Source organism: Macaca nemestrina, chromosome 4, assembly GCF_043159975.1.
Source record: "Macaca nemestrina isolate mMacNem1 chromosome 4, mMacNem.hap1, whole genome shotgun sequence".
In the NCBI taxonomy this organism is placed as follows: domain Eukaryota; kingdom Metazoa; phylum Chordata; class Mammalia; order Primates; family Cercopithecidae; genus Macaca; species Macaca nemestrina.
Genome location: NC_092128.1, coordinates 81654096 through 81681507, shown reverse-complemented (window position 1 = coordinate 81681507; position 27412 = coordinate 81654096). Strand labels below are relative to the sequence as shown.

Here is a 27412-nt window from a genome sequence, read left to right as displayed (position 1 = left end):
TTTCATGTTATTTCTGGCCAAAAAAGAAACAGTTGAGATAAACCAACACAGTGAATCTAGAGAAGTTGGGAAGTTACAGTGGAGGACTCTAATGGTTTTAAAAAGTGCACATTAAAATGTCAAGTTACAACTTTAAAAAGGTGGAGGAGAGTAAGTGGTGGCCTAGAGGTCTTGAGAGGAGTTCAGGAACTGATATAAAGTGTCTGAAGAAGTGAAAGAAGTGATAATTATGAAAAAAAATCATGATTTGAGTCATGGTGATAGGATATTTGATTTAGGACTCATGGGTGAGTGAAATTTTCTCTCTCAAATCTCTCACAAATGGTCTAAGATATACATTTTTAAAGATATGCACTGATAAAATACTTCAGAAAATATTTTCTTCAAAGTCTCACACAAAATTTGGTATGGTAACTCATTAAAGGAGAAGTCTGAAGAATGAGGAAAGGTGAAACTGCAGAGTAAAGACTTCTTTCGAAGAGGTACTTTAAAGGAAGTCCCTCTCAGAAGAGGAATTTTCTAAAAATTATTCAAGAAGGTTTGCACCCTGGGAGTTTGGAGGACAAGGACTAGGTGATGATACATGCCTGTCTGTCTGTAGTAGCAAAGCAAAGATGCATGGCTGCAGTGGGAATGACTGTTCTTTCTGAGCTTGTTAAGGCAAGGGATTGTGAGTTTCCCCTGGGACAAAACGTGCGCCCATTAAAGAGCAAGACTCTAGAAAGGAATCTAGCCAAACAGGACAGCGTTGCTGGGATGGGGATGATGGCAATCAAAGAAGAGATAAAAGGAACCTAAGTTCTGAAAAGGAAGTCACAAGTAATGCACAGAAGGCATCTCTCATATCAAGGGACCTCTACATAGAAAAGCTCTAGCAATGAGTCCAAAAAAAAAAAAAAAGGAGGGGCAATAATCAAAATCTAGAATGCCCCACTTCCAAACTACAGGTTCCCAGTTTAAAGGAGGTCTGAGCTGGTTGAGAATTAAAGCTTCGACATTAAACTGGACTGGAGTTTGATACTTAAAAAAAAGACTATTAATACCTAAAGGTAACTGGAAAAGCTGTAAGATTTGTCTGAGAGTCACTGAGGGAAAAAGGAAGTTCTAACAGAGCATGTTTAAAGGCACTGGGATGGAAGGAATCGAGTTGATTTCTGTTTGTACCTTGTCTTGGAATCAAGAGCAAAATTTACTTAAATCAGAATAAAAATGGAAGATTAGTCTTTTAAAAATAGTTCACTTGAGAATCCTTAAGGCATTTAATATGAAGGAAAAATAAAACCAATTTTTTGTGTCTTTTTATACTGTTTAATTTTAAGAGTTTTTGTTTAATGATGTCAAATTCAGACTGTAGCTTTTTTTTTTTTTTTTTTTTTTTTTTCCATGTTGCTATTAGGAGGTTAAAAAAAAACCAACTAACTGTATTTGACCCTATTAGGGACACTGCTATCTTAAGGAAGTTTTTTCTTGATAAAGGAACATAAACATACTTGACAAATATAGTGTCCTGTTTACAAATACTGCCTGGAAATGTGAAGGAGAATGGAAGGAGTAGACAGGAAGAGAAAAGTTAGGGATTTTGAAACAGTTAAATAACAAAGAAAGAAAGTTTATTTCACTGCAAAAATTAGATTGATATGTAGTAGATTTGAGAATACGAAAAAATAAAGATTAAGATTGTACTTAATACAGTCTTTATGCTGTAAACAGATTAAAGCTTCAACACTGTCACAAGGAAAGGTAAAAAAATACGTATCCTTTACAGCACTTAGCCTGCTTACAAAAGACTAAATAATGTATCCTAAAAATATGTACTTCATTCACACTCTGAAAATTGTTTTAAGGGGTAAAAATTAATAATTAAGCAAATGATTGGATACTAGGATAAATTTTAAATTGAGTCATTAAGTAATGATTTGCTGTTGGTTGTTGAAATTGCTGCATTAAAATAAAGAAATAATGCTGAAATACCTTATACTCATTACTTGCATTAAGCTACCAACACATCTGTGCTTTGGAAAAATGATTTACAAATAACTAATCATCTAAATTTTGAAATCTGATTTTAGAAACAGAATATAAAGAATACTATTGGTCTTTAAAAATTGAGAGAATGGTCCAGCCATCAAGAACACAAAAGTGAACATATTGCTGACAAAAGTACTTTGATACAGCTTGAACTTTTCAAAGTGATTCTTAAAAATGTTAACCTCTATAAGCATACTTTAAAGAGTTTTCAAACCAGTGAAGCACATAATCCTTTGCAGCCATTATTGAAGGTACATTTAACAAAAAACCGACTTAACTTCAATGAAGGTATAACACTACAACATAAACCTTTAAGAAACCTTCAGAGAAAATATTAAAATAGGTTGTATCTTAGGTGACCAGCGATTAGATTTAATATATGAATATAGTCCAGAGGAAAAAAAGGGAACAATATATTAAACCTACAACAACTTGTAAAAGTCTGAAATCACAAAAAGAGATGGCAGAGCTAGGTCACAGGTGGAAATATAGTAGAATAAAAACAGTTACATCAGACCTTTATTTGTCAATGAGGCGGGAACCATTTCTAAACCTGTTATAGGTGAGGTAATAATTTTGTACTCCTGTTTAATAATCAAAAGAATTAACAAAAGAATTGTCAGCAAAAGAATTAATACAAATGAGTGTAAACTGAATTGTATTTACACTTAATACACTTACAAGGAAGTATTCTTTTTGAAAAAGAGTAACTTGTACCGCAAAAGAATGCTGATACTAGGATAAAAACATACAAAAACTGCCAGTGTGTACACAAAGTATAATAGCTGACACTACACAAATGAGAATATTCTTAAACTATCTTTGCAAAGGGACTGAGGGTGGCTGGCTGTAGTTACTTTTCACAGTACAGGTTTTCAAACTTCACAACTCATGACAAACATTAAAAAGTAAGATTTGACTCAGCTAAAATACTGTGCTTAGTGTCTAATAAAAAAAATTCATCTTTAGATCCCTTTCCCTTACCTCCCTCCAAGTTCAATAGATTAGTTTCTGCTGGGTCCACATAAATCATCCATATTGTCAAATTGTACCTCCCCTAACACAGATCTTATTTAACAGAATTTCATAAAGAAAGGGCCCTGAGGAGTTATGTCATCTTCCACATTCATCTTCCCACACCACACCATAGCACCATCTTTAATCAACTTATTTGTTTTAAAATCTCTTTGTGTTTTATTCCCCTATCCACTAGAAAGACAAAAGCAAATCCCACTTAATAATATTTTCCCCTTTCCGATTAGAAGTCATGTTTATTTATAGTAGAAAAATTATCTGAGTTTTACATGATGAAAATCTAAAATGGCTTTAGGACAAAATCTAATTTGAGAATCTCTTACAATAAGAAATAGAAAATACCTATTTTAATATATAAAATCTAGTTTCTAAAACTCAGGCTCTAGAGTCAGGGAGATCTGGGCTGGAATCACTTATATCACTTATTAGCTGTGTAATCCTTAACTTCTCTCAATCTCATTTCTTTCTTTCATCTGCAGAAAGGAGCTAAAAAAAACAATAACCACCTTAAAGGTTGTGGTGAGGATTAAATAGAATTATACATTTTAAGTGCTTAGATAATGCCAGGCGCATAGTGATGCTCAATAAAAATGTTAACTTCCATTATTATTAGTATGATACTTCATTTTAAAAATGTTTATATTGTTTGATCAAGTCATTACATTGAAAGTATATTTGTATAAAAAATTTTACAGTACTTAAAAATAGATTATTTAAGAGTATTTAACAACATGGTAAACTGCCATACAATTATATTTTTTAAAAGACAGTTATATAACAGAAAGTATGATATAACTGTAATTTTTTTTAGAGTAGGTTGTAGTAGGACATACTACCAAAACATGAGCAGAAATGTAGTATCTTTAGGTGCTAAATTACAGATAATTTAAAACACTTTTCTTCTTTATGTTTAAAATTTTTTTCCAACATTCAGCAATGACCAGTTACTACCTTTATAATATTTTTAAAACCCCAAAGTGTATTTTTTTTCCTTATACCAACTTTCTTCAGAAAAGTGGAGTTAGAAAAAAGGAAAAAGGAGAAAAACAGTGAGAGGCATGTATTTTTTAAAGCAATATTTTATATAAAGGATATAAATTTTATTATATTAAACAAAATTCCTACTTTGAATTATTACTTTCCAGATTTTTTTTTTTTTTTTTTTTTTAGATGGAGTCTCACTCTGTCACCCAGGGTAGAGTGTAGTGGCGTGATCTCGGCTCACTGAAACTTCCGCCTCCTGGGTTCAAGTGATTCACCCAGGCTGGAGTATAGTGGTGTGATCTCTGCTCACTGCAGCCTCTGCCTCCTGGGTTCAAGTGATTCTCCTGTCTCAGTCTCCTGAGTAGGTGGGACTAAAGGTACACGCCACCACACCCAGCTAGTTTTTGTATTTTTAGTAGAGATGGGTTTCACTATATTGACTAGGCTGGTCTCAAACTCCTGACCTCATGATCTGCCTGTTTTGGCCTCTCAAAGCATTGGGATTACAGGCGTAAGCCACTGCGGCTAGCCAACTTTCCAGCTTTAAAGTTAATCAACACTCAAGAGTCCAACACTTTAATTATAGCATATTTAATCATATCTTCAGAATAATATTTAGTTTGAAGATCAAATTAATATACATTAGCCTACTTAAGTAAATGTCATTTAAACTACTCAGTAAAAGGAGACTATTAGAGGAAAGGGCCAATTAAACCTTATATGTAAATTTATTGCTATACTGTCTTAATTATTAGACAAAAGGATATTTTAAAAGGCAAAAAGTCTCTCTTGAGGGACATTAACTCACTGAAAGTAGATGGATCACTTACATCCCAAATCCCAAGATTTCCTGTTGCAAAATGGGTGCAGTATTGAGCTCTGGGTATAGATGCTATCAACTGCAGTGAGAAAAAAAGACTGTGAAACCAACCTAGAGAAGCCTATGAAGAAAACCAAAGAAATGGTCCACTAAGAAAAGGGGAAAGCAGGAGGGAAGAAGTTCACTGAAGGCAAGAAATAAGTATTTTTAAAAGGAGGAAATTACCAACAAGGCAGATGAAACATGACACAGAATAAAAGAGGAAGATTCTTGATTTTGACAAACTGAACTTACAGCTCAGAGAAGTTCCTGGACACGCAGCTAGGCAATTTCAGAACTTGGAAAAGAGAAAGGGAATATGTTTTATGGGAGACCAAGGAAGCACTACTGAAGCTACTACTAATTTAATATACAGCAGAACTGGACTAAGCTGGAACTATATGGCAGTGGGAGGACAATGTGGGCCATACTCTTACAATTTGCCTTATTTGTTAATGCCATTTTGCCAACAAAAAACGTGTTAACAACAGCATACCTGATATTCCCAGAAAAAGATAATTCAATTGTTAAAGTAACATGAAGGGAAACAAATAAAGAAACATATGCTATGATTAAGGAAGTATATCATTAATGGTTCCCTCTACTGGGAATCAGGACGGCAGGGGATAGAAAGGGAAAGAATTGTAAAGCATAAAGATAGGGTTCTGAAGAATTTATATGTATGAATCACTACCCTTTGCCACACACACGCACACACACACACACACACACACACACACACACACACACATATATATAAAGTACAATCAGTAATCTCCCCTTAACTGTGGTTTTGCTTTCCCAGGTTTCAGTTACCCATGGTAAACTGTGATCTGGAAATATTAAATATTAAATAAAAAAATTCCAGAAATACCATGGAATACTATGCAGCCATAAAAAAGAATGAGTTCATGTCATTGGCAGGGACATGGATGAAGCTGGAAGCCACCATTCTCAGCAAACGAACACAGAAACAGAAAACCAAACGCCCCATGTTCTCACTCATAAGTGAGAGTGGAATAATGAGAACATGTGGGCACATCGAGAGAAGCAACACACACCGAGGCCTGTCGGGGGGTGGGGGAAGGGGAGGGAGAGCATTAGGACAAATACCTAATGCATGCAGGGTTTAAAACCCCTGACGGGTTGACAGGTGCAGCAAACCACCATGGCACATGTATACCTATCGAACAAACCTGCACGTTCTGCACATATATCCTAGAAGTTATAGGAAAAAAAAAATTCCAGAAATAAATAGTTTTTAAGTTTTAAATTGCATACCATTCTGAACAGCATGATGAAATCTCAGGTTGTCTCACTCGTTCCCACTTGGGACATGAATCATCCCTTTGCCCAGAGTATGTCCACACTGTATGTGCTACCTGCTGGTTAGTCACTTAGATGTCTCAGTGACTAGATCAACCATCATAGTATTGCAGGGTTTCTGTTCAAGTAACCCTTATTTTACTTAATAACCCTTATTTTCCTTAACCTCGAAGTGCAAGAGTAGTGATGCTAACAATTTTGATATGCCAAAGAGAAGCCATAAGATGTTTCTTTTCACTGAAAAGACATGTCCAGGAAAAAACAACTGGCTTAAGGCATCTTCTAGGGGTCCTGGAACATATCCCCTGCAATTAAATAGGGGAAGGGGGGCTACTGTACTGAGAGTCTACATTTCTAAAAGAAAAGAATTAGTAGCATCGGAGAATTAGTACATATTTCCTTACTTAAGAGTAAGGTTTTCTTTTGCATAAATGCTGTAAGGCACATTGATGGCACATAATCATGCTCTGAAATTCTAAATGTGTTTAAACAATATGCTCTAAAAGTTAAAAACCTTAACTTCCAGGCTCCACAAGGAATGTGAAAGTGCTAGCTCAGATTTTCCAACATAACTATTCTTAAAAGGATCCACATGTATATAAGAAAAAGGGTGTGTTGCTGATATTTACCTGTTAAAAAGTCATTCGTTAGGGTTGATGAAACTTTTGTTATCAGAAACTGCATACACCTTGACAAAATGGACTTATAAACTGTCTTACAACTGTCTTCAGCGGTTTGTTACATTTACATTTTATTTTATTTACTTTGTATTTTCATTTCAGTTTCAAGTTTACAGTTTTAATGACCTTGACAAAGAAAAAAATATGCCTTTATAGTCTAAGAAAAATTTCTTGGATATTTCTTCACTTGTTACTAAAACACGTCTTCAGTTAAAAGCAATTTTCCGTATGAGTTAGGTCTTTTCCTATTATTCATACCAGGCAGAGTCAGTGGCTTAAATATGGCTTAAACAAAACAAATCTTTTGCTTCTAAATATCATTCTCTCTACTTATAAAATAAATATATTACTGCATGATTTTCTGCATAATTCACAGAGGACCACAATTCTATATTTAAAGTGAAATATGAATTACCATCAATATTAAAAGTACTAACTATAGTATATTTAGAAAATCTGATAGGATAGCATATACTTTAAAAAATTTAGAGAGTCATAAATGCCATGGTTTAAAAACACATTAATTATAAAGATAGCTTTCATTGCCTCTTAACTCTACCAAGAAATTATAACAAATGGACTTTTTTCTGCATGAAAAAGTTAGACATGACCTTCCTCTGTTTAGTGTGAAACTCTGAGACAGGAAAAATTTTTATTTGATGTGTGTGAAGGCAGAAAATGAAACACAAAATTACTCTTCAGGTTACTTTTAAAAAACATTTCTTAACATTTGAAAATCAGAATATTATCACTAATTTTGAACTTTTCTCTCTGCGCCTAAAATGCTTACCTACTCAGTCACTTACTGAGCACCTCTACACTTCCCAGTATTGCCATTCAACCTTCCACAAATGATCAACCTAAAGCTCAAGTGAAACAACTTGCTGAAGTTCACAAGTACTATAAACAGTTAAGACTTCAACCCAGTTTGTTTCTTTTCAAAGCTCACAAAAATGCTTTCATCTATACCACATTGCATACTTAACTTTCTATATAATTTAAATTACTCTATCTTCCTACTATACAATGCATCCGATTATAAGAACTCCACCAATTTAATGGCAATTTTTTGGGAAAAATAACTATTATCACTTAAAGATAAAAACTGCTTATAGATACACAATCTAATTTCAGAAACATCAAAAAATGAATATATTAAAAGGCGAGTAACATGGCATGATGTACTTTATGTTTCTAACCTCTATCTACAACTTCTTATCACACCTAGGAAAGATTCCATCAGAAAATCAAAAGTAGAATGCTTAACTCTATTTGCTTTCAAAGAACTCAATTCCATTAACTATCAGAGTTCATTCTTTGAATTTTCTTGGCTTAGATTTGAAGGTTGTCTTGAAGAAGTCTCTTAGTCATAAGCAAAAGAGCACTTCTTAAACCACAATATAATTTTACAAAGTTATGAACTAATGAACTAATTAAAATGTTTAATAAATTAGAGGAACCAAATTCCTCTCACTATATCTACATCTACAATGCATGCAATCTCACTTTGTTTTCTTGAAGCCAGGATTTAAGCCTTTTGTATTATTTAGGTGATTCTTTCACAATTGTGAGAATAGACTAGTTTAATTCCACTAGGACTATCTTTTCACAATGAACATGTTTCTCACACTCACACTACAAATAAAAACTGGAATAAAAATTTACATAATTAATATATTCCACACCACTTCTGAATTTTATAACAGTATGATCTATGATATATTGGTTGATTATATAACCCAATTTTAATATTTCAAACGCTGGGTTAACAAGGTAAAAATACTTTTATTAACTTTTGTAAAGCCGTAATAAAATGTCCTTTATCTTAACTCTCAGCATTTTAGTAGCTGAAATAACGCAATAACAAAAAATAAAAACACACACAAAAAATTTTAAACTAAAGGACAGTATGAGGTTTGTGACTTTTAAAAGACATTTATATGTATGGCACCTACTGTACTTTAATTATCTCAGTTATGATTTAGTTTCTCATCACATACGGTATTCCACAGCATGCTATGTAAATGTACCAGGCCACATGCCACTTAGAAAATGGCTTAGTTTTTCAAGTTTGTAGTAAGCATAATTTAGAAAGTGGCTTAGTTTTTCAAGTTTGTAGTGAGCATAATTTAGAAAGTGGCTTAGTTTTTCAATTTTGTAAATTATTAATATAGAGAAAGATGGTCTATTTTTAGAAGTTCTAATCATTTTCCTTTCTCTGTGAATTTGATATTTAAATATATCAAAATATGTGTATCATAAACACTGACAAACTTATCTTAAGAAATCATATTTTCAAAATGATTCTTCAGGAATAATTTACTGAAGTATATACATTTAATATATATTATATGATTCCCATGAAAATGATCTTAGGTTGTAGAACTAAACAGATCAATACTGATTCCAATTCTATTAATACTATTAACAATGACTAGTAAACAATCTATGTTTTACTGAAAATGATTACTTGATAAAAACATTGTCTAGAAATAGGTTTCAGAAAACACATCTAGGACAGTCAAGTATTAATAAAACCACCTACTTGACTAGGCAGTAATGATGACTAATAAGCTCAATTTGGGACATAAATGTTCAGTATGAACAATACAACACTGTACTTTTTTTTTTTAAAGCAAAGTACCAACTATAATTAGTGGGATTATTAAGCAAATCATTATTAATAGTCTTAAACTACAGCACTCATTTAGAAACTAAGAGATTAAAAGACATTTATACAAACAATTTCACTTGCCAAGGAACATGCTAGAAGCAATTAGCAATTGCCTGAACTTAGTTGAGGACCTTGTTCTACAGTACAGGATCAACTGGAAATCTGTGGGCTTTATCCCACCCACCAGGAAAGAGGAAATCTAAAGTTTAATACAAAACTAAAACCATCCTTGAGGAAAACCACATACCACAGTTTTAATTCTCTGACTTTTAGTAAGTCTACAAAACACCACAGATTTGTTTTATTTAATTCTAATATAGGACACAATACAGACAACCTTTTTTCCAGACTTTTTACATATCTGTATTAGTAAAAAGGCAAACCAAAACTCAGTAAAGCTCCATGAAGTACATTTTTGTAAGCTTTTGTAAGCTTGTCACACAAACGCCAGAAGAGTACTGAATTTAGACAGCTAAGTGGTATACATCTTACCTAAAAATGACTTCTCTGTCAGCTATGTAAAATCCAGAAACTTAAAATTCAATCTAATGTCAGATAAAATCCCAGAGGTCAAATGAATAGTTAAAATATTAAAAAGTCCCTTTTTTATGGGTCAGTTATATGCTTCAAATTTTAAAGAACTTTAAAGGATAATTCATTTTAATTTTATATTTTTCATAAATCTCCTCAATGCATAAAATTCAGACATTCAATTTCCAATATTACCAAGTTCAATTAAATGTGCTTGTTTAATGTATTGTGGCAAGATACTCCTGAAGAGATTGTTCCGTTCTTAAAGAGACACAATTCTCAATGACTGTTTTACTTGAAAATATATATTTATAGATGTTGTTTTGACATAGTTATAGAATTTATTTCAATGCAGAAAAGATAAAAAATAAAACCAAAATTAAAAATGTCATATGTCCTCTACTTAAAGATTTTTAATACAAATGATTATTGAGAAGTATCACTTGCCTTAGCTAGTCTGTCACGCATTTGTAGTTCTAGAAAATCTTCCATAAGGACTTGGATGAAATTTCTATGCATATGAATTCACAAATTATTAGTACTCAAAAAATGTAGCATACTAGAAAGATCAAATAAGAGTGAACCAAATAGAAGTCTCCAAGCTAAGACAGCTCATCTTGTAGCAGTCAGATAATGACCTGTCATGTATACTCCATGGCTTCTCACAAAACATAGCTTAAACAAAGATGAAAAGCTACAATAATAACTGACATAATCACGATAAAGTACATGACGGATATTTAAATCCTCCGTGGCATCTGTGAATACATGTGACCTGGAGGAAGCACTTTTAAAAGAAATATTTATACCTGTTCATTTAATCATGTTAAGACAAGTATCTTCATGTTAAGTGTTTCAGCAGATACAAGCTGTTGAGATCTTTATCAAGAATATCCTGGAAAAGACTGAAGCATGTACTATGTTCAATTTTTAAAATTACAATCCTAAGTCTACTTTATATCTTATATGGCAATATACAATATAACATTAAAATGTCAATTTGTTGACATTTGACTGGGTTATACACATTGTATATTTGTTTTAAAATTCCAAAAAGTTAAATTTTAGCTTCAAAACTTTGTAAAAATTGAAGTTTTTAAAAACTAGGTATAACAGTAGTTCTTATTCCTAACTGCTCATAAAATCACCTGTGGAACTTGTAAAAAATACAAACATCAGTCCTCATCCATTCTCTCTCCTCTTCCTGAACAATTCAGTTTAAAAGTTATCAGATGATAAACAAAGTAGGTATCCATGCGGGTAGGAGTAGAGGGTGACACGAGATTGGTTTCATATCAGGAGAGTAATGATATAAGAGTATATATTAAGGAAAATGGGAGCCAGTTTTCTGGCAGAGAGTTATTTACAAAGGAGTTATTTACAAAGATGAAAAGGAAGAAAATTAGTTTTCAATGTCTATGAAAACAAAAATACAGATGTAAGTGTGGCTGTGTATGAATACATATACCTACATCTAGTCCTCTGCTTTTTCTGAGAAGAACCAGGAAGAGCAATATCCCCGTAACAATGACCACATCAGATCTTGGTTTCGAAATATCATTTTCCACTAAAAGGAACCTGGGCTCCGTGGAGAAACAGCTGATTCCAGGAATGGAGATAGAGACAGCATAAGCTGAGCCTGGAAAACCTTCAGCAAGAAAGTACGTGAAGATTGGTAGACTCATGTCAAAAAGATATAGAAGGCAGCTTGAAGTGGCTTTCATTAGCCGAATTTGTAGTAATTTGAAAATAAAAATAAATAATAACATTCAATATAACCCCACTGAATAAAACAGAAAATGAAGGTTTGATGAGGAATAAGATATTTTTACATAGTCTCAAGGTTCTTCCCCAGAAATCACTAATTAATTAGGAAACTGGCAGACAACTCCTAAGATATAACATCATTATCTATAATTCAAATCAAAATTTTGTGTAGAATGCACACAACATCACATCTGTGGTATTCTTATCAAAGATGCATAATGAATATAAACCACAAGAAAATATTTGAAAAATACACGGTGAAATACATTCTACAAAATAACTGCTCTGTAATTTTCAAAAGTCACAAGCTAATGAAAGTTAAGGAAAGACTAAGGAACTGTACAGATTCAAGGCAAAAGAAATATGAAAACTAAATGTAACCTGTGATTCTATACCGAATCCTTTTGCCATAAATGACCTTACTGGGATTAATAGCCAAATCTGAATGAAATCTGAGGATCAGACAGTAATAATATATCAACGTTAATTTCCTAATCTGGCTGATTTTATTTCGGATATGAAGAAGAATGAAAAAACACTGACATATTTCAAGCAGAGGTATGATAAATACATTTTCAGAAAGCTATTTTTGATGATGCATATCAATAGTAAAAACATTTGAAGTATGCACCTCAACATAAATATATATGTGTGAAGTTTTATGTACCTGTTCTATAGGACTAGCATATTTAAATCATGAAAATACACTCAGACATGAAAATTAAGATAGATGTTATATAGAATTAAGCTAATTTAATGAGTCATTTTGTATATCTACTGTGGTGCAAACACTTCATTTAGAAGCCTCTCGTAAGCAGAATGGATAAAAAGGGGATAAGTCTGGCATACCTATTTAGATAGCTTCTAAAACAGGAAGAACCATAATAGAATGAGAAGAAGTGAAGCACCAAATCAAGACAGTAGTAGTGGAAAAAAGGAGCAAAGAGCAGACTGGAGAAATATTTAAAGAAGAAAACTTTCATAGGACTCAGGAAGTGATTTGCTACGTGAGATAAGGATGGGGAAGGTTTGAACATGATTCCAGATATGTGACTTGGGTAAATGGATGGAAGAAGAAATGAAGGAAAAATAAGAGAAAAGTTGAGGTTAAGAAAGAAGAAAATACATTTCTTTTCCAGGCATGTAGCATTTATTAACAATAGGATTTTCACAACACAGTAACGAGCAAGGGAAAAAAGCCCTAATGCAGGGTGACAGGTGGCAATGAACTAGCTCCACTGAATATAAGCATAGTGCACTGTCTGGGTGGCTGCTGTCTTAGTCAATGGCTTTGAAGCATAGCCTATTGGAGAAGGTACATTTTGTGTAAGAGTGTGTGTGTCTCCGTGTATTTGTATGTGTGTATATTTGTGCCTCCATGTAGGTACATACATGTGGATGTTTATATCCATGTAACTGGCTATTTTTTATGAAACTCAAAATGACTACTTAGGTTTATGAAGAGTTGATGAGACAGAGAAAGTCTTATTATGCCATACTTCATGGTTTTGGGTAGAATAAATAGTCATTATTCTTCTTTAAGGTAAATTGTTATTAAATCATATTATTAAAACTAAATACTTAGGTGTAATTCAGCTTTCATGTGCTAAAACAAAAAATTATGAATTTAGATATGATGAATCTTATTAGACTCTTATGGAATTTCTACAAAAGTAATAGGCAGGGGTAAAGATAGAAATTTTTGCCCTCATACAACTCCATATCAAAAACTTGTTACTTGAAAGACAAAGTAATACATAAATAGCTGCTGACAGTATAAATAGCAATATTTTAGAGCTTCCCCTGGTCCACAAAATTTTGACAAAATGTTAAAGTGCAATTCATTTTTCAAGCAAATATTCAACTATACACCCTTGCTTTGTATTATCTAAACTTCTAGGCAAAACAAACAGGGAGTCAAAATTTCAAATAAAAGTGAAGACTTGTTGGACTTAAAAACATGACTACCACAGAGAAAGAAGTTGGAGACATTTTACCATCTAAATTTATTTGCAATTGATTACTTCCTTTCTTATGGCAATATGTATTTCTCTTTTAGCTTTTCATTTCATTAAAATATATGAACATGGCAAATAAACCCAAGGCTACCTAGCAAATAATATTCCACCAAAGCAAATGTAGGAGAATAGAGGATAAGCAAAGCATACGAACTTTCATTCTGGGTTTCTTTTAAGCCCTAAGATGTGACTAATTTTCTTGACTCAGATGTTAATAATATACAGCTTTCCTAATGTAAAAGCTTCTGCAGCATTCACTGAATTATAAAGCATGACATTATCTATCAATGTTTTCTTCTTAGGCTCTAATACTAGCAAACATCTTTCAGGAGAAAATGTAAACAGAAATTTACTACCCACTGTTCATGAATGGAAGTCTTCCAAAGTAAGAAAAACAACTGATGCAGCACAAATATTCAAGGGAATCAATTAAGTCTCCATATGTTTCAGCTTAAATATTATATTAAATTTAATTTTTCACTGGAAAATAGTAGTATACTAATAGTCATATAAGTATAATGAAAATACGAATCCATTTCACTGTTGTTTCATTCCTTAAAGTAAACTGCTGTGACATTCCAAAATTAGAAACCATATTTTACAAAATTTTGAAAATGTTAGCTGTTTATATTGGTATTCAACCACAGGTCAAACATAGTACAGCAAATACAAAGAAAGTTTTCTAACAATGTGCCTTCCTAATGCATTTCCACTCAGAGTCCAAAGACCCATTCTGTGGTAGAGAAGAAAACAAAACTAAAACCTTTTCCAATGGCTACTGGCACGTATGGCATGTACAAAATGTATGCTATATTTCAAACGAATCTGAAATATGCCCCCTTGCCTTTTCAATGTTCATTAACAACATTACTATATAACTTAACATTTAACATAATACTACATATTTATAGTATTATTGAGCCTTCTCAAAAGAATATATGTAAAAAGGTATATTTTAAAAAGGTAGGAAATCCTATTTCAAAAATTGCTTTCCTAACTTATTTGTTGGGGATAGCAGAAAATCCCAAACAAAAAATGCACTTAAAAAAACTTATTAAAGAGACTCATAAGACAACTATTTAAACTCTCTAGTGTTTCATTATTTTTACATTTAAATAAAATTTTGGGAATATATTTTTGAACTATGCAATAAAATCTTTAAAATTAAATATGTTCTTAAATCTAGGCCTTAATAAAATGCCTGGAAAATAATTATTGCTACTATATAGTTTATAATTTTAGGTTAAAATGCTTGATTATTAAATAAAATATACACAAATATTATATTTTAACAATCCTCATGCAAATATGTATAATTTTTTTTTTTTGAGTTGGAGTCTCGCCCTGTCACCCAGGCTGGCATGCAATGGCGCAATTTCGGTTCACGGCAACCTCTGCCTCCCAGATTCAAGCAATTCTCCTTCCTCAGCCTCCCAAGTAGCTGGGATTACAGGCACTCGCCACCACGTCTGTTTAATTTTTTTGTATCTTTAGTAGAGACAGGGTTTCACCATGTTGGCCAGGCTGGTCTCGAACTCCTGACCTCATGATCCACCTGCCTCAACCTCCCAAATTGCTGGGATTACAGGCGTGAGTCACCATACCCGGCAAAAAATATGTATAATTTTAAATATTCTGATATTTTTAAAAAGTTTAGTTTCTTTCTATAACCAAATGTCTTTTTGCAGTTTTTAATAGACTTTTGCAGAAGGCCTCTGTGGTAAGCTGAAGCAAATCATTTTAGTTAATGATAAAAGAATGTTTCTGATTACATGATCAAATTTAATTTACTCTAGGACTACAAAAATCATTTAAGTAGCATTGAAGAAAGATGGCTGGATGTCCATAATACAACAGACAGTTAATTTTCATCATCTGTTTTGAGAAAGAAAACTCCGATCAATCTACAGTTGACCAGAATGTCTTCATTCAAATATATTCAGTATTTCTGCCAAATTAGTCAAAATGAGTCTGGCTATTTACTTACTCAATTTAATGAGCCACAAAATAAACTACAGATTACTACAATGTAAGTTTAGAATGTTAATATTAAAAAGACATAATTTTCAAATTGATTTGGGGGTATAATCTATTAAACAACCTTGTTAGAAATTTCATTCTTTTTACTCAGCTAAAATAAATATCAGAAATAAGATTTAGGATGTGAAATTCGTTTTTTCTTTTTTTAAAGGAACAGATTCTAGAAGATATTACAATATATTAATATATTTCAAAATAAAACATCTGTAAAATTCTATTTAACTGGTTATTCTGTTAGCTAATATAATTTATTATGACTCAGGGTGGAATTTCCCTGCCATTCTCAAGTGTGTTAAATTAGCAAAGAGTGATCTGTTTGGGCTACTGGAGCACTATTTAATATGTTACAATAATAGAGAATACATTAAACAACTACATTTCCATAGAGAAAATTCACATAATTTAGTAGAGTTGTTTTTTCCTTAATTTAAGAGCAAGAAAATAACCATAGCAATATATTCTTAAGGTGTACTGGTTAAAATGTTGGTCCTTCATATTCCAATTATCTTTAAAGAAGCTAATTGTGTGACATGGGAAAGCTATCAAACGGAAGGGAAACAATCCCTTTTCTTATAGACTCCTCCACTTACCTTGGAAGATGACGAATCACATTCCTGACATATCCATCCATAACCTGTTTGTTTAGGAGACTTTTTCAAAGGAGGATCCAAACAGCCAAAATGGTAGCAGAGTCTGCATTCATCACACCTGCAGGGTAAACAGATTTATAGGTAGGTGTATCTAAATAATATAAAAACCACCTACTTCAAAGACAAAAAGACAAACTATTGTATATTTCAACTTCAACACTGTTAATTTTATCCTTGGCTCACAAGATCATTAAATTAATGATGATGATAAAGGCAAACTAAACCTGAAATAAATGTTTTAGCAAAAACAAAATACAACAGCAATAAAATCAACAAACAAAACAAATATTTAGAACACTGACAGCAGAAATATTAAGAGCATATGAATGAATGTATATGTATAATCATGTGTTCAAAACAACCACAATAATTTCAATTGTGAACTTAAATAATTAATCATTTGCCCATTAAATCACTTTATTTAATAAGATACATATATAATTCAAGGATATGAATCCAATAAAATACATTTTGATTATTTAAAAAATTTTAAAACTCAGAAATTCTACTAGGCTACACTAGGTTGCAATCAATGCTATACGATTTGCACCTGATTTCTCTCTTTCTTCAAGTTAAAGTAGATTGTAAGTGAACTTTCTAACATTTATAGCATGCTAACACAATCTACAGCAAATAAAAATAACCTTTACATGTTAAATCACAGAACATTTAAATATACAAAGAGGTAGAACACTACCCCAATAATTTAGTTTTATTCCCTCAAATTTACCTGTCACTTTCTTCAGACCATTTGGTTTTACAAAGTACTTCCTAGTACATTTAAAAACTTACAAATGTTTTGATAGTGTCTTTGCCACCTATGATGTACAAAATCTAAGAAAACTATCATACCTATTCTTCGTTTCAGACAATCTCATCCTGCTGACAATGAAGAAAAATCTGTATTATTTCAGTGCTTTGTAAAAAGAATTTTGCATCAGTTGGAATAACAAGACCAAAATTTAACAACAAATAACAAAGAGTATACATCTTATAGAAAGGATTGCATTCCTCATTTCATAGTAGTTTAAAAAAAATTAAACAATAATACTTTCTCAACCAATCTGTCAGATTTTCTTTATTGTTTATCTTTCACTGATTTAAAACTTCAAATGTCAAGAAATTTACAATTAAGAAACAAACCAAGGGGAAGATTTATAGAACATATATTACTCGAATAAAGTTAAAAACTACTATTCAATAACCTTTTAGGAAAAAAGGGGGAAGAAGCTCTTCTTACATAAACAACACACAAAGAAAAACAATTGACTTTAAGAAACTATCATAACAAAAGGGAGTGTAAATCTACATTTTTAGTAGAAATTTCATATTATGCTACAAAAACCCAATCTTCCAAAAACTCATTTGGGGAATCAAGAGTTGCAGAAAAGTTAAGCAACTTAATTAAGTTACTCAGATATAAAGAAGTTTAAAATACAATTGAATGCCCTAAGTTTATGCATTTCTTCCTCTACAACTTTCTCCTTATGAAAAAAATAAGCTTACGTACTTTTCCAAAAATCTTGTAGACTCAAGATTTTGAAAAACGCTTACTATGATAGTTCTAGCTACAGGAATAGATAAAATCAAATAGCACCAATAGGACCAAGAGTACTTTAGTTACTATGACAATATCACATATCTAAAAATATATTTAAAAGCAGTTAAAATGTTCAAATACCTGTTGTTCTGGCATTAAGAAGTAATAATAGATAATATAAACTAACTTCAAATGTGACATAAAGAGACTAACTGGCAAGCCCACATAATTTTATGCTCTTTCTCAATACAACATATTTACCTTTCATTAGACAAAATTTCGATTAAACCTATGGATATAGAAACCTTCAAAGTATAAGTATTTCTGAGTTTATGAGAAGGTTGAGATTTCTAAATAACTGAGAGCATACTCCATACATAAAAATTAGAGTTTTAATGATCTTTGATGTGAAATTTAAAAATAATCACATTTCTTGTTTCATCAAATAAACATATTAAATATAATTTATATTTGTCATCTCATGTCATCAATAAGAATAATATATCCTGCTACATGTCTAACAGTGTGTCAGCCTTTTGTCCTTGGAATGAGGACCAGTAGTCGACTGTTCTATTTGAATTCTTGTATTCAATTTTTATAGATTTTCAGGGTCCTCATTTGCCTGAAAACTATCAGCCACTGCTTCCTGATATTGTCAGTGTTTGCTTAAGCATAAATTCCCCAACAACAATTGTTATGGATTCAGAAACCAGACCACTAAAACTTATTGAGGCAATGTAAACTGACAGTAAAAACACACGAAAATGAGAATTTCTACTGAGTTAAGTAAATGGGCTCAATTTTGTTTGTTAACTATAGTCTTTTTTCCTTAACTTCAGGTTTTTGGGTAGTGCGCCATATAGTTCAGATTGCTAATAATCAAAGTTCTTGATGAAGTATTAACATTTTCCTAGTTTACATCAATTTACTACCTAATTACTGCATATTTATAACTCTGTGTCATAATAATTTTCAAATTATGATTTCTAGTGTATAACTTGAGGCAACTATCATGATTACTGTGCATCACAATTCATTATTTATCACCTTAATGTACATAAATAATTCTTGTTGATATAGCTATGAAATTCCAGCTAATAAACCAAGAACAAGTTTGCTACACTGATACAGTTCCAATCTGTTGATGATTTCAACTACTCGTACAATCAAGTTATCTTTCAGCTCAAGAACCAATGAAAAGACGAGGAGATTTTATATGCTAGTTTATCAGAAGATAACAAATATATGCCATTTAAAAATGACCTAATCCTTACTGATTGATTCCTTCATTAGCGATAGCTTTCAGAATTACTTAGTTGACATGTGGAACTCATGTATTTGTGATGCATTCCAAAGGAAAAGAATTTGCTTGTCAGAATTAGTGGTGATAGGGAAGTTCTCTAAAGTTCTAGCTCATTCAACAGTAAATAAAAGCTGCAGCTTCAAGACTAAGTAGCAAAAAGTAGTAGTTAGGACCCTTAGGAACTGCCAAAATCCAAAAAAGAGAGGGGGAAGAAAAGAATCCAATCTTAAAGTCAAAGTTTTGGTGATAAATAAATATACAAATATAAGATCTTTGTAAAGATGTCTCAAATTATTTCAATGTGACAAAAATCTGGTTGTTTCTATCTTAGAATACTGAATTGAAAAAATCCATAGTTTTATGTGTTAATCACTGAAATATCCTGATGGACACAAGTGAACTCTAGCAGAACTTGCAAGAATTACTAAACCGGAGACAAATATAAGAGACACCATTAAGAACTCAAGAAATCAAAGAACAATGTGGATGGCCAAAATAGTGGCTTATTAATTTTACGCACAAATACCACTTTGTAATCTTTATCAACTCCTGTCACCCAACAAACTCTGGCTATGTTGCAAATTTAGACCATTTAAAAAACTTGAAAATCAAAAACTCGTAAGGGTCTATAATCATCTGCTATCTAAAAGCTGCAATGGAGTTAAAGTAGTTATTGACCTATTTATGGTTTCTACCTTTATTTCTTACATAAACTTGGAAACACATGCAGCACATAATATAGGACATAATTTATCAAAATAAACAGTGAATAAAATGTTTTAAAAAACTTTTGCAAAAGCAGTCATTGACCCACAAAAGTATAGGGATATAACACAATATACTTTATTAAATAACACAAATGTCTGTGTAATAAAAACAGATTATTATACCAATAGCACATTATTAAATAGGAAGGCAATGTCTTAAAATATTAAAAAAGAATATAAAACTAACCTGTAAAGAAACACTAAGATTTTTTAATAAAATTAAAACTGGATGCATAAAGAAGTATCATTTAAGCCTCTAAAAACACTGTACACATTAACACTATAGAGCATAAAGGAATCCCAATTATAAGACAAAAGCACACCTAGATTCTTACTAAATACAACTTCCTAGATATCAGATTAATAACAGATATAGATGTAAATAACAAAGTAGCTTAATATATGGTCTTTTACACATTAACAAAATACAGTGACCAAATAAACATAGTCTATATGTATGTAAAATACTTACTTAGTATATGATTAAGAATAGCACCCTAAACAAAGAAAAGGGGAAAAAAAATGATTTACCTTCATATGTGCTATGATCCATATAACAAGCAATTGGTCAGGTGTTTACCTGACTGAGAATATGCAGACAAGTAAAAAGAAGCAGCTGATTTATTTCGTCGGATGCCTAAGAGGCCAAAAGTCAGTGTTCCAAAGGGTTTTTTTTAACATCTCTAATTTCTAATGGATAATTTCATTAGAGGAGTAAACTAAAACTACTTTTTAAAACCTAACTGAAACAATTAAGTGCACGTCCTATGCAAATAATTTATAGCCATTTGTAAGCTAAACTTTAGAAAGAAGCAAAAGCCATTAACATAGACTTGAACAAGGGTGTACATTTTCATGATTAAATTTTGTATTTTAATTTAATTTTAATTTAATTATCATGCAAATTTCATGATAATCACATTATCTTTTATGCCAATGGAACATTCTACTTATAGCCCCTATAATTTTATATAAAGCGAAATAAAAACTGGACTCCGAAAATATAGACTATTATGTCTGTCCACTTAAAAAAAAACTAAATATCCAGAGAACTGATGGGTTGCATTTTCCAACTTTTTCATTTCTGTGTAAAAATTCCACACAAGAATGTTCAAAAAAATTAGTCTTCAATACTGTCATTACTTAAATAAAAATCTCACTAGCAGCTCAAACATCTACGCAAATCTATTAACATGTAGTGATGAGTTCTTTCATTGAATAGTGGCCAATTATTTCAATTAAACATCTTAATGGAGAAAATACAAATTGTGGTCAACAAGTTAAATCACTTTACAAATAATACAAGCTTGCACAAAATTCTACATTCTACCAATATTGAGTAACATTTAGTATTAATAAGTACAATATTTTATTCCTTGTAATTTACAACAATTTTAGTGCAAATTACCTACATGAGCAGTTTCTATACAAAATAGTTTGAAAATGTTTTCTAATCGTTTCACAAATATAAGACTAATGTGGAGGACTTGAACCTATTTCATTAATATCACTACAGACTTCTGTATCAGCCAATAATGAATGAATGGGTAGTAAGAAAGACAAAAATATTCTTTACACATAAAAGTACACATAAAAAATTAATTTTAGAAAATTAGAAAAGTATCCAAATCCAAATCTGTATTTAATAGTCACTTAAATAGTGAGATCAATTTAGATAGCTATATCTGCGGCAGCCTGATTACAAGATCAAATGTGAAACAAAAAAATGAAAGATGAGACAAAACAATTCATATAAAAATGCACAATAAGGTCAAGCAACTCTTCGCAGCATGAGAGAAGAATTAGACATTTCCATACCTGAAACACGTCTGCTTTGTTCTTTAATAAACTGATTTCCATCTGCTCATGCCCTTGGAAATTTTTCAGCAGTACAACCTGCTGTGCTCAAGCTCCATGTAACTTTGTATTTTCCTGTTCATAATTAACTAATTATGCTCTAATCAATAGTGTAGATCCTGATTTTACAATGTAAATCAGATAAATGAGATAATTGCTGGGGGTCCATCTCATTTTATTTACAAAGCCCAGCATGCACATCCAATTTCATTACATCTTATGTACCTGAACAGCAGTGAATCTTACCGGCAGGCCTACAGAAAGCCTTAGAGTGAGCACTATGGCAAAGAGGCTTCCACTTTTATAAAGAAATATTTGCAAAGCATGTCTACCTTAGAAATCACAATCCTTAATTTTATGTAAACTTACAAAGTGCTGATTCAGACAGGTAGAAAAAATGATTCTGCCTTCATATGTCACGAAACTCCAAGTTGAGTCTCTTAAACAAGTTTCAATTGTCATTTTTAAATTTTTTTAAAAATTTAATAATGTAAATATTCAGGCCTGCTGGAGAGTCCTTCTGAATTCCTTGAATAAATTCTGGTGAAATATTCATGAAATATTCCCATATTGAGAATCAAGTAAAATAGCGGTGAGTTTTATGAAATAATTAACTTTGTTTAAAAACAGTGGTTTTCATTAATAGGATGTAAATACAGGGAAATAGAGTGTAAATATTTTATTTATTGGTCAGCAGTCTGTTTTTAATATCATAAATATAAAATCAGATGAACACTCAAGCAACAATGAATGACAATGATCTACAAACAGTGCATAAATATAATTTCTAAAGTTAAGATGGATAAAGGCTAAGGCTAAATTTTGTTTTCATATTAAAACATAACTCTAATTTCAAGTCTTTTTATAACAAAGGGATGAGTGAATTGTGAACACAGGCTATGTTTATTGATTTCTTTCTGTATCTATAATAGTGCTGTTTCCATAGTCAGTGTAAAACAAACATTTAACTAAATTTTATAAAATAAAAAAAAATTGTGTATGTTGCAGACGAAATTACTAATTCTATTATCTAGAGGAAATCTAAGGGCCCTTTTAAGGAGATTTAAAAAGCGCATTCCTTTATCAAACAATGTTGAGCACAACACAATGATTTTTTAAAAAAATACTACCTATGAATGGTTCTTAATGTGGTATTCCAGGCCAGTAGCAACAGCATCACCTGGAACTTGTTAGAAATGCGAATTCTCTACTAAATCAGAAACTACAGGGTGAAGAGGGGAGGGAGTAAAGTGGGTAGAGGGAGGATGAGGAGAGGAATAGGGTAGTCACCTGTGTTTTTACAAATCCTTCCTGTGATTCTGATGCACAAAGTTTGAGAACCACTATCTACTATTATATCATTGTTCTTGTATTTCAGAGACGTTTCATCTCCTTCCTGATATTTTAATGTTTCTTCCTTTCCCTACTGTGTGATAAACAACCATCATTTACCTGATGTGCCATTTTTCTTGTGTACGTCTGTGAAATATGAATCATTTAGTACATATTTTCTTAAGTACACATCAATTTTCTCCTTATAGCAGTTGAACTGATTATGGACAGGGAATAATTTTACAATGTGGATATGAGAGCATTTAAGAGATTATTAGCACAAAGTATTCTAGTTACTTCAAAAGTTTTCTTACTTCAACTATACTTTTTGCAGGACCTATATCTTATGAATTTTGCAGTCTGTATGTATAACATGTGACAAAGAGTCTTAGGACTAGCACCAAATGTGGAATAGAATATCCACCATCACGGAAAATGCAAGATGGAGAATGATGATAATATAGTATTCTAATTGGAATCAAAGTGAAAAGGATTTTGATTAACAGTGATATCAAAACAAGGCCTAAGAGTTTCTCAAAAACAACTAAAATAAAGCAACTGTGAGTAATTTCTCACTAAATATTAAAAGAGGGCCATGGTCTAATGTATTAGTATATTCCACTTAGAAAATGGCAATCTGTCATTTTGCTTAAAGGTAGCCAGACTTCAGTAAGAGTAATAATTACTAACATTTCCTTAAGCTAATATAGTGATAACTAGTCCTATCTTATTCTGTTAAACAAAAGTCTACTAATTTTGCTAAAGATTATGAATATTTTTCCTCCAATATGATGAGATCTTTCAATAAGTTAATAATCTGTTTATATGTAATTTCGTACACATTTTACTTTTATCAAACATCTCATCCAATCATAGGATTCCTCACTATAACCAGAGATTACTAGATTACAGCAGCTTTACAATTACAATTGCTTTTGATTATCTATAACATTACCTACTCTAGTCCTAAAGTGTAAACTATTTTCCATTGTCACTATACCCGAAAAGATGTCCAAAACCACATTTATTAATCAGAAAATTCCAAATTACATGTTGACAATTTACATGTATATGTGCAATTCAATTTCAGCAAAGAGTCTCTTCTAAATCAGTTCAAGATTGAGTGATGAAATATTCAACATATTTCTGCCGTTGACTTAAAACTGGATCATTAAAGCTTGAAGATCAAATTTTAATTCTGTATACCTCTGGAAAGATACAGATGTTGATGAAGATCTTTCTTTCAGCTGGTAGGTTGTATAGTCAATAATCTTTGTATTTCCCTCCTTATTTCCTAAGTTCATATTTAAGGTTGAGAAAAATAAAATTATACTGAACACAGAAAGTTTATATTAAAACAATAAGGACTGCATATATTTGGGTATTACTAAAAGTATCTAGAGATCAACACAGATATATTTTTATTCATGAGCTTAAAATCTGAAGTTGTAAAAATGTCATGCTAATATGCTTTCACACTAGGACTAATAAGTCAAAAATAGAATGTCATATACTTCATAAGTCTTTCACTTTTGCTGACTATTATAAATAGAAATAACATTTAATATGAGTCTATAGTTGTTTTAAAATGCAGTACTTTATATGAATCTATGTATCAAGCTGAAGGAAACAGAATAGCAGACTAATGGAATGCATTGTCTTTCTTGTTTGTTACTTGTATTGTTGAATAACAACAGGGAGTAGCATACTGTATTTATTAAGTCCCACAGGCTTCAGTAACTCTTCAGTAAGTCCAAACACTGTGTATCATCATTTGCCAAAGAAGCAAGAGGGAAAGACATTACTTAATACGACAATTCTGACAAGACATGTATCCAGTATTTTTCAACAATGCACATATCAAATATTTCTGATTAGTGCAAAAAAAAGCAAAAAGAAGAAAAATAGGAAAAAAAAATTCACACAGGCAAATCTACTGCCTTTTTAGTCCAAGTAACAAACCAATCAATTATATTCTATCCAAACCTGACAAGCAAAAGGCAACTTTTTGCAGTGACAAGCTTATAGAAAGGACAATATAGCTGTTCTTTACTTTATGTACTCTATCGAGAGTTTAATCCACATTTTTAAAATCACACTTATAAAAGAGGTTTCCGGGATTGCCTCCGAGGATGAGCTGTGGCAGAGTTGGGTCTCATGAAGGGTATCTACACAGTAAAGTGATAAGAAAAGAACATTAACATTTAAAGATCATAGCAGCTCTGCACTATGTCTTATGAAACATACTAACAAACCACAGTAGATTCAAATAACATATGATCTGGTCCAAAGAGATAGATACCCTAAACCTAAATGCCATGATCTTGTGTAGGTTCCTATTGGTTAAAATTGAACTATTTTATCATTTGAAACATTGAGTTGCCTCCTCTTGTATTATTATTATTACTTTTGGTTGTCAAAATAAAACTACCTTTCTAAAGCAAAAAAGAAAATAACACTAAAATGATGAAGGGCTTGTATTTATAAAAGGAAACATTTGATCAATAAATATTTTGAAAAACTTCAATTTGCTATTTTTTCATCAAATATGGCAATTTAACATTGCCCAAGAAAACATGCAACTGTGTTGAAAACAAGCACATCTAATCAGTATGTTACAGTGCTAGTTATACTCAAATACAGAGACTCACGGAGGAAATTTTTAAATGAGTCTTATCCTGTGCCTGAGCAGACTTTCTTTTAAAAAGACAGTATTAGAAATATCTTTGGTTACAATTATTTGTTACCTTTTTGTCTTTGTTTTCAGGGGAGAAATTTTAGTGATTAGAAGTAAAATTTTTTGACTGGGGTAAACATAAAGTGATCATTTCCTTCAAATATTTAGATCTGTGAAGATGAGGTAAAAATGCCAAGTAGTCACACATCACAGAAAAAGTTCATTTTTTTATATTAACAATTAGAGATGTGTTTAATGCTTCTAGGTTCCATTGAGAAAAAGAAAGTGAAAAGTGGCACACAGACAAATAAAGCGTTACTGAGGAGAGCTATCATGCCAAACTGAATAATCTCCAAAGAAAGTAAAAACAAAATTGTAAACATCCCCCCCCCAAAAGAATACAATGTTAAACATAGTTTTCAAAGACATGTTGTATTTATCAACATATAAGAAATAATAGAGTAGAATTCGCTTGTTAAATAGTAAGGTCACACATCCTAACTTTTTTCAGTGCTTCAGTCTCTAAGTGAAGAGCTTTTGAGCACATTCTGAATCTGATATTCTGAGAACTGCCTTGTTTGTAGTTTACTACTGGAAAAGTATAATGCAAGAGGAAGCAACCATATCATTTATAAGAGAAATACAATTAACTCTTAATTACATGCACAAATAATGGAGATGAGAAGACAACTGAAAATACATACTTGTATTTGACTTTGAAATACATCCAAATATAGACACAGTAGATATGGAAATCTGCTTTAACTCCCAATTAAATTCAAGTTGATAAGTCAAGCTTGATAAAAACTAAAGAGCTATTGCTAATGTCCCCACATCCTAAATTTCACTAGAATAAGCTAGAATAAGCAATGTGACTTGTCTTGGCTCCTATCTTCCCAGGACAAAAAACTGTGCAGTATTTTAAATCAAAGATCAAGTTTGGGCTTTGTATTTATTTCATATGCAGCTAGTAAGCAAATTAATGTAGAAAAAATTGTTTTCAAAGCACTTCACTGATGCACATACCAGTAACTATCAATATATTCTGTATCTCATATAGTTACATATTGCCTGTCAAGAGGAAGTATCTACTTTTTTTGTTGCAACAAAGTCAAATATGCTAAAGCAGTGTAGTGGGGTGAGGCGGTATGCCTAATGATTAGTGCATGAACTGTATGGTTAAGACTGCCTAGACTCAAATTATAATTCCACCATTTTCCAATTGTATAATATTGGGCAAGTAATTCTCATTTTCCTCACCCATAAAATAGTAAAGAAATCAATATCTATCTCATGCAGTTGTTATGAGGATTAAATGAGATCAAATGTGGAAGGCACCAGCAC

At 31.6% G+C, this 27412-nt stretch overlaps 1 protein-coding gene across 7 annotated transcripts in view; it reads right to left on the bottom strand.

The window, feature by feature from the left end:
* Positions 1-27412, bottom strand: part of LOC105475592 (PHD finger protein 14) — a 200515-nt gene that overhangs the window by 41454 nt on the left and 131649 nt on the right. For 3 of the 7 annotated variants that reach the window (XR_983486.3, XM_011730974.3, XM_011730973.3), the window contains exons 17-18: positions 17445-17474; positions 16533-16650 (exon numbers count right to left, since the gene is read on the bottom strand). Coding sequence is in view for 5 of the 7 variants with exons in the window: in XM_011730974.3 (XP_011729276.1) it covers positions 16533-16650; positions 17445-17474 (148 nt within the window). In the remaining 2 variants the exon portion in view is untranslated. Of the gene's footprint in view, positions 1-16532; positions 16651-17444; positions 17475-20258; positions 20700-21048; positions 25560-27412 lie in introns of those variants that run through there. The other 4 variants (XR_011622187.1, XM_011730976.3, XM_011730979.3 and 1 more) reach the window with 3 other exon arrangements.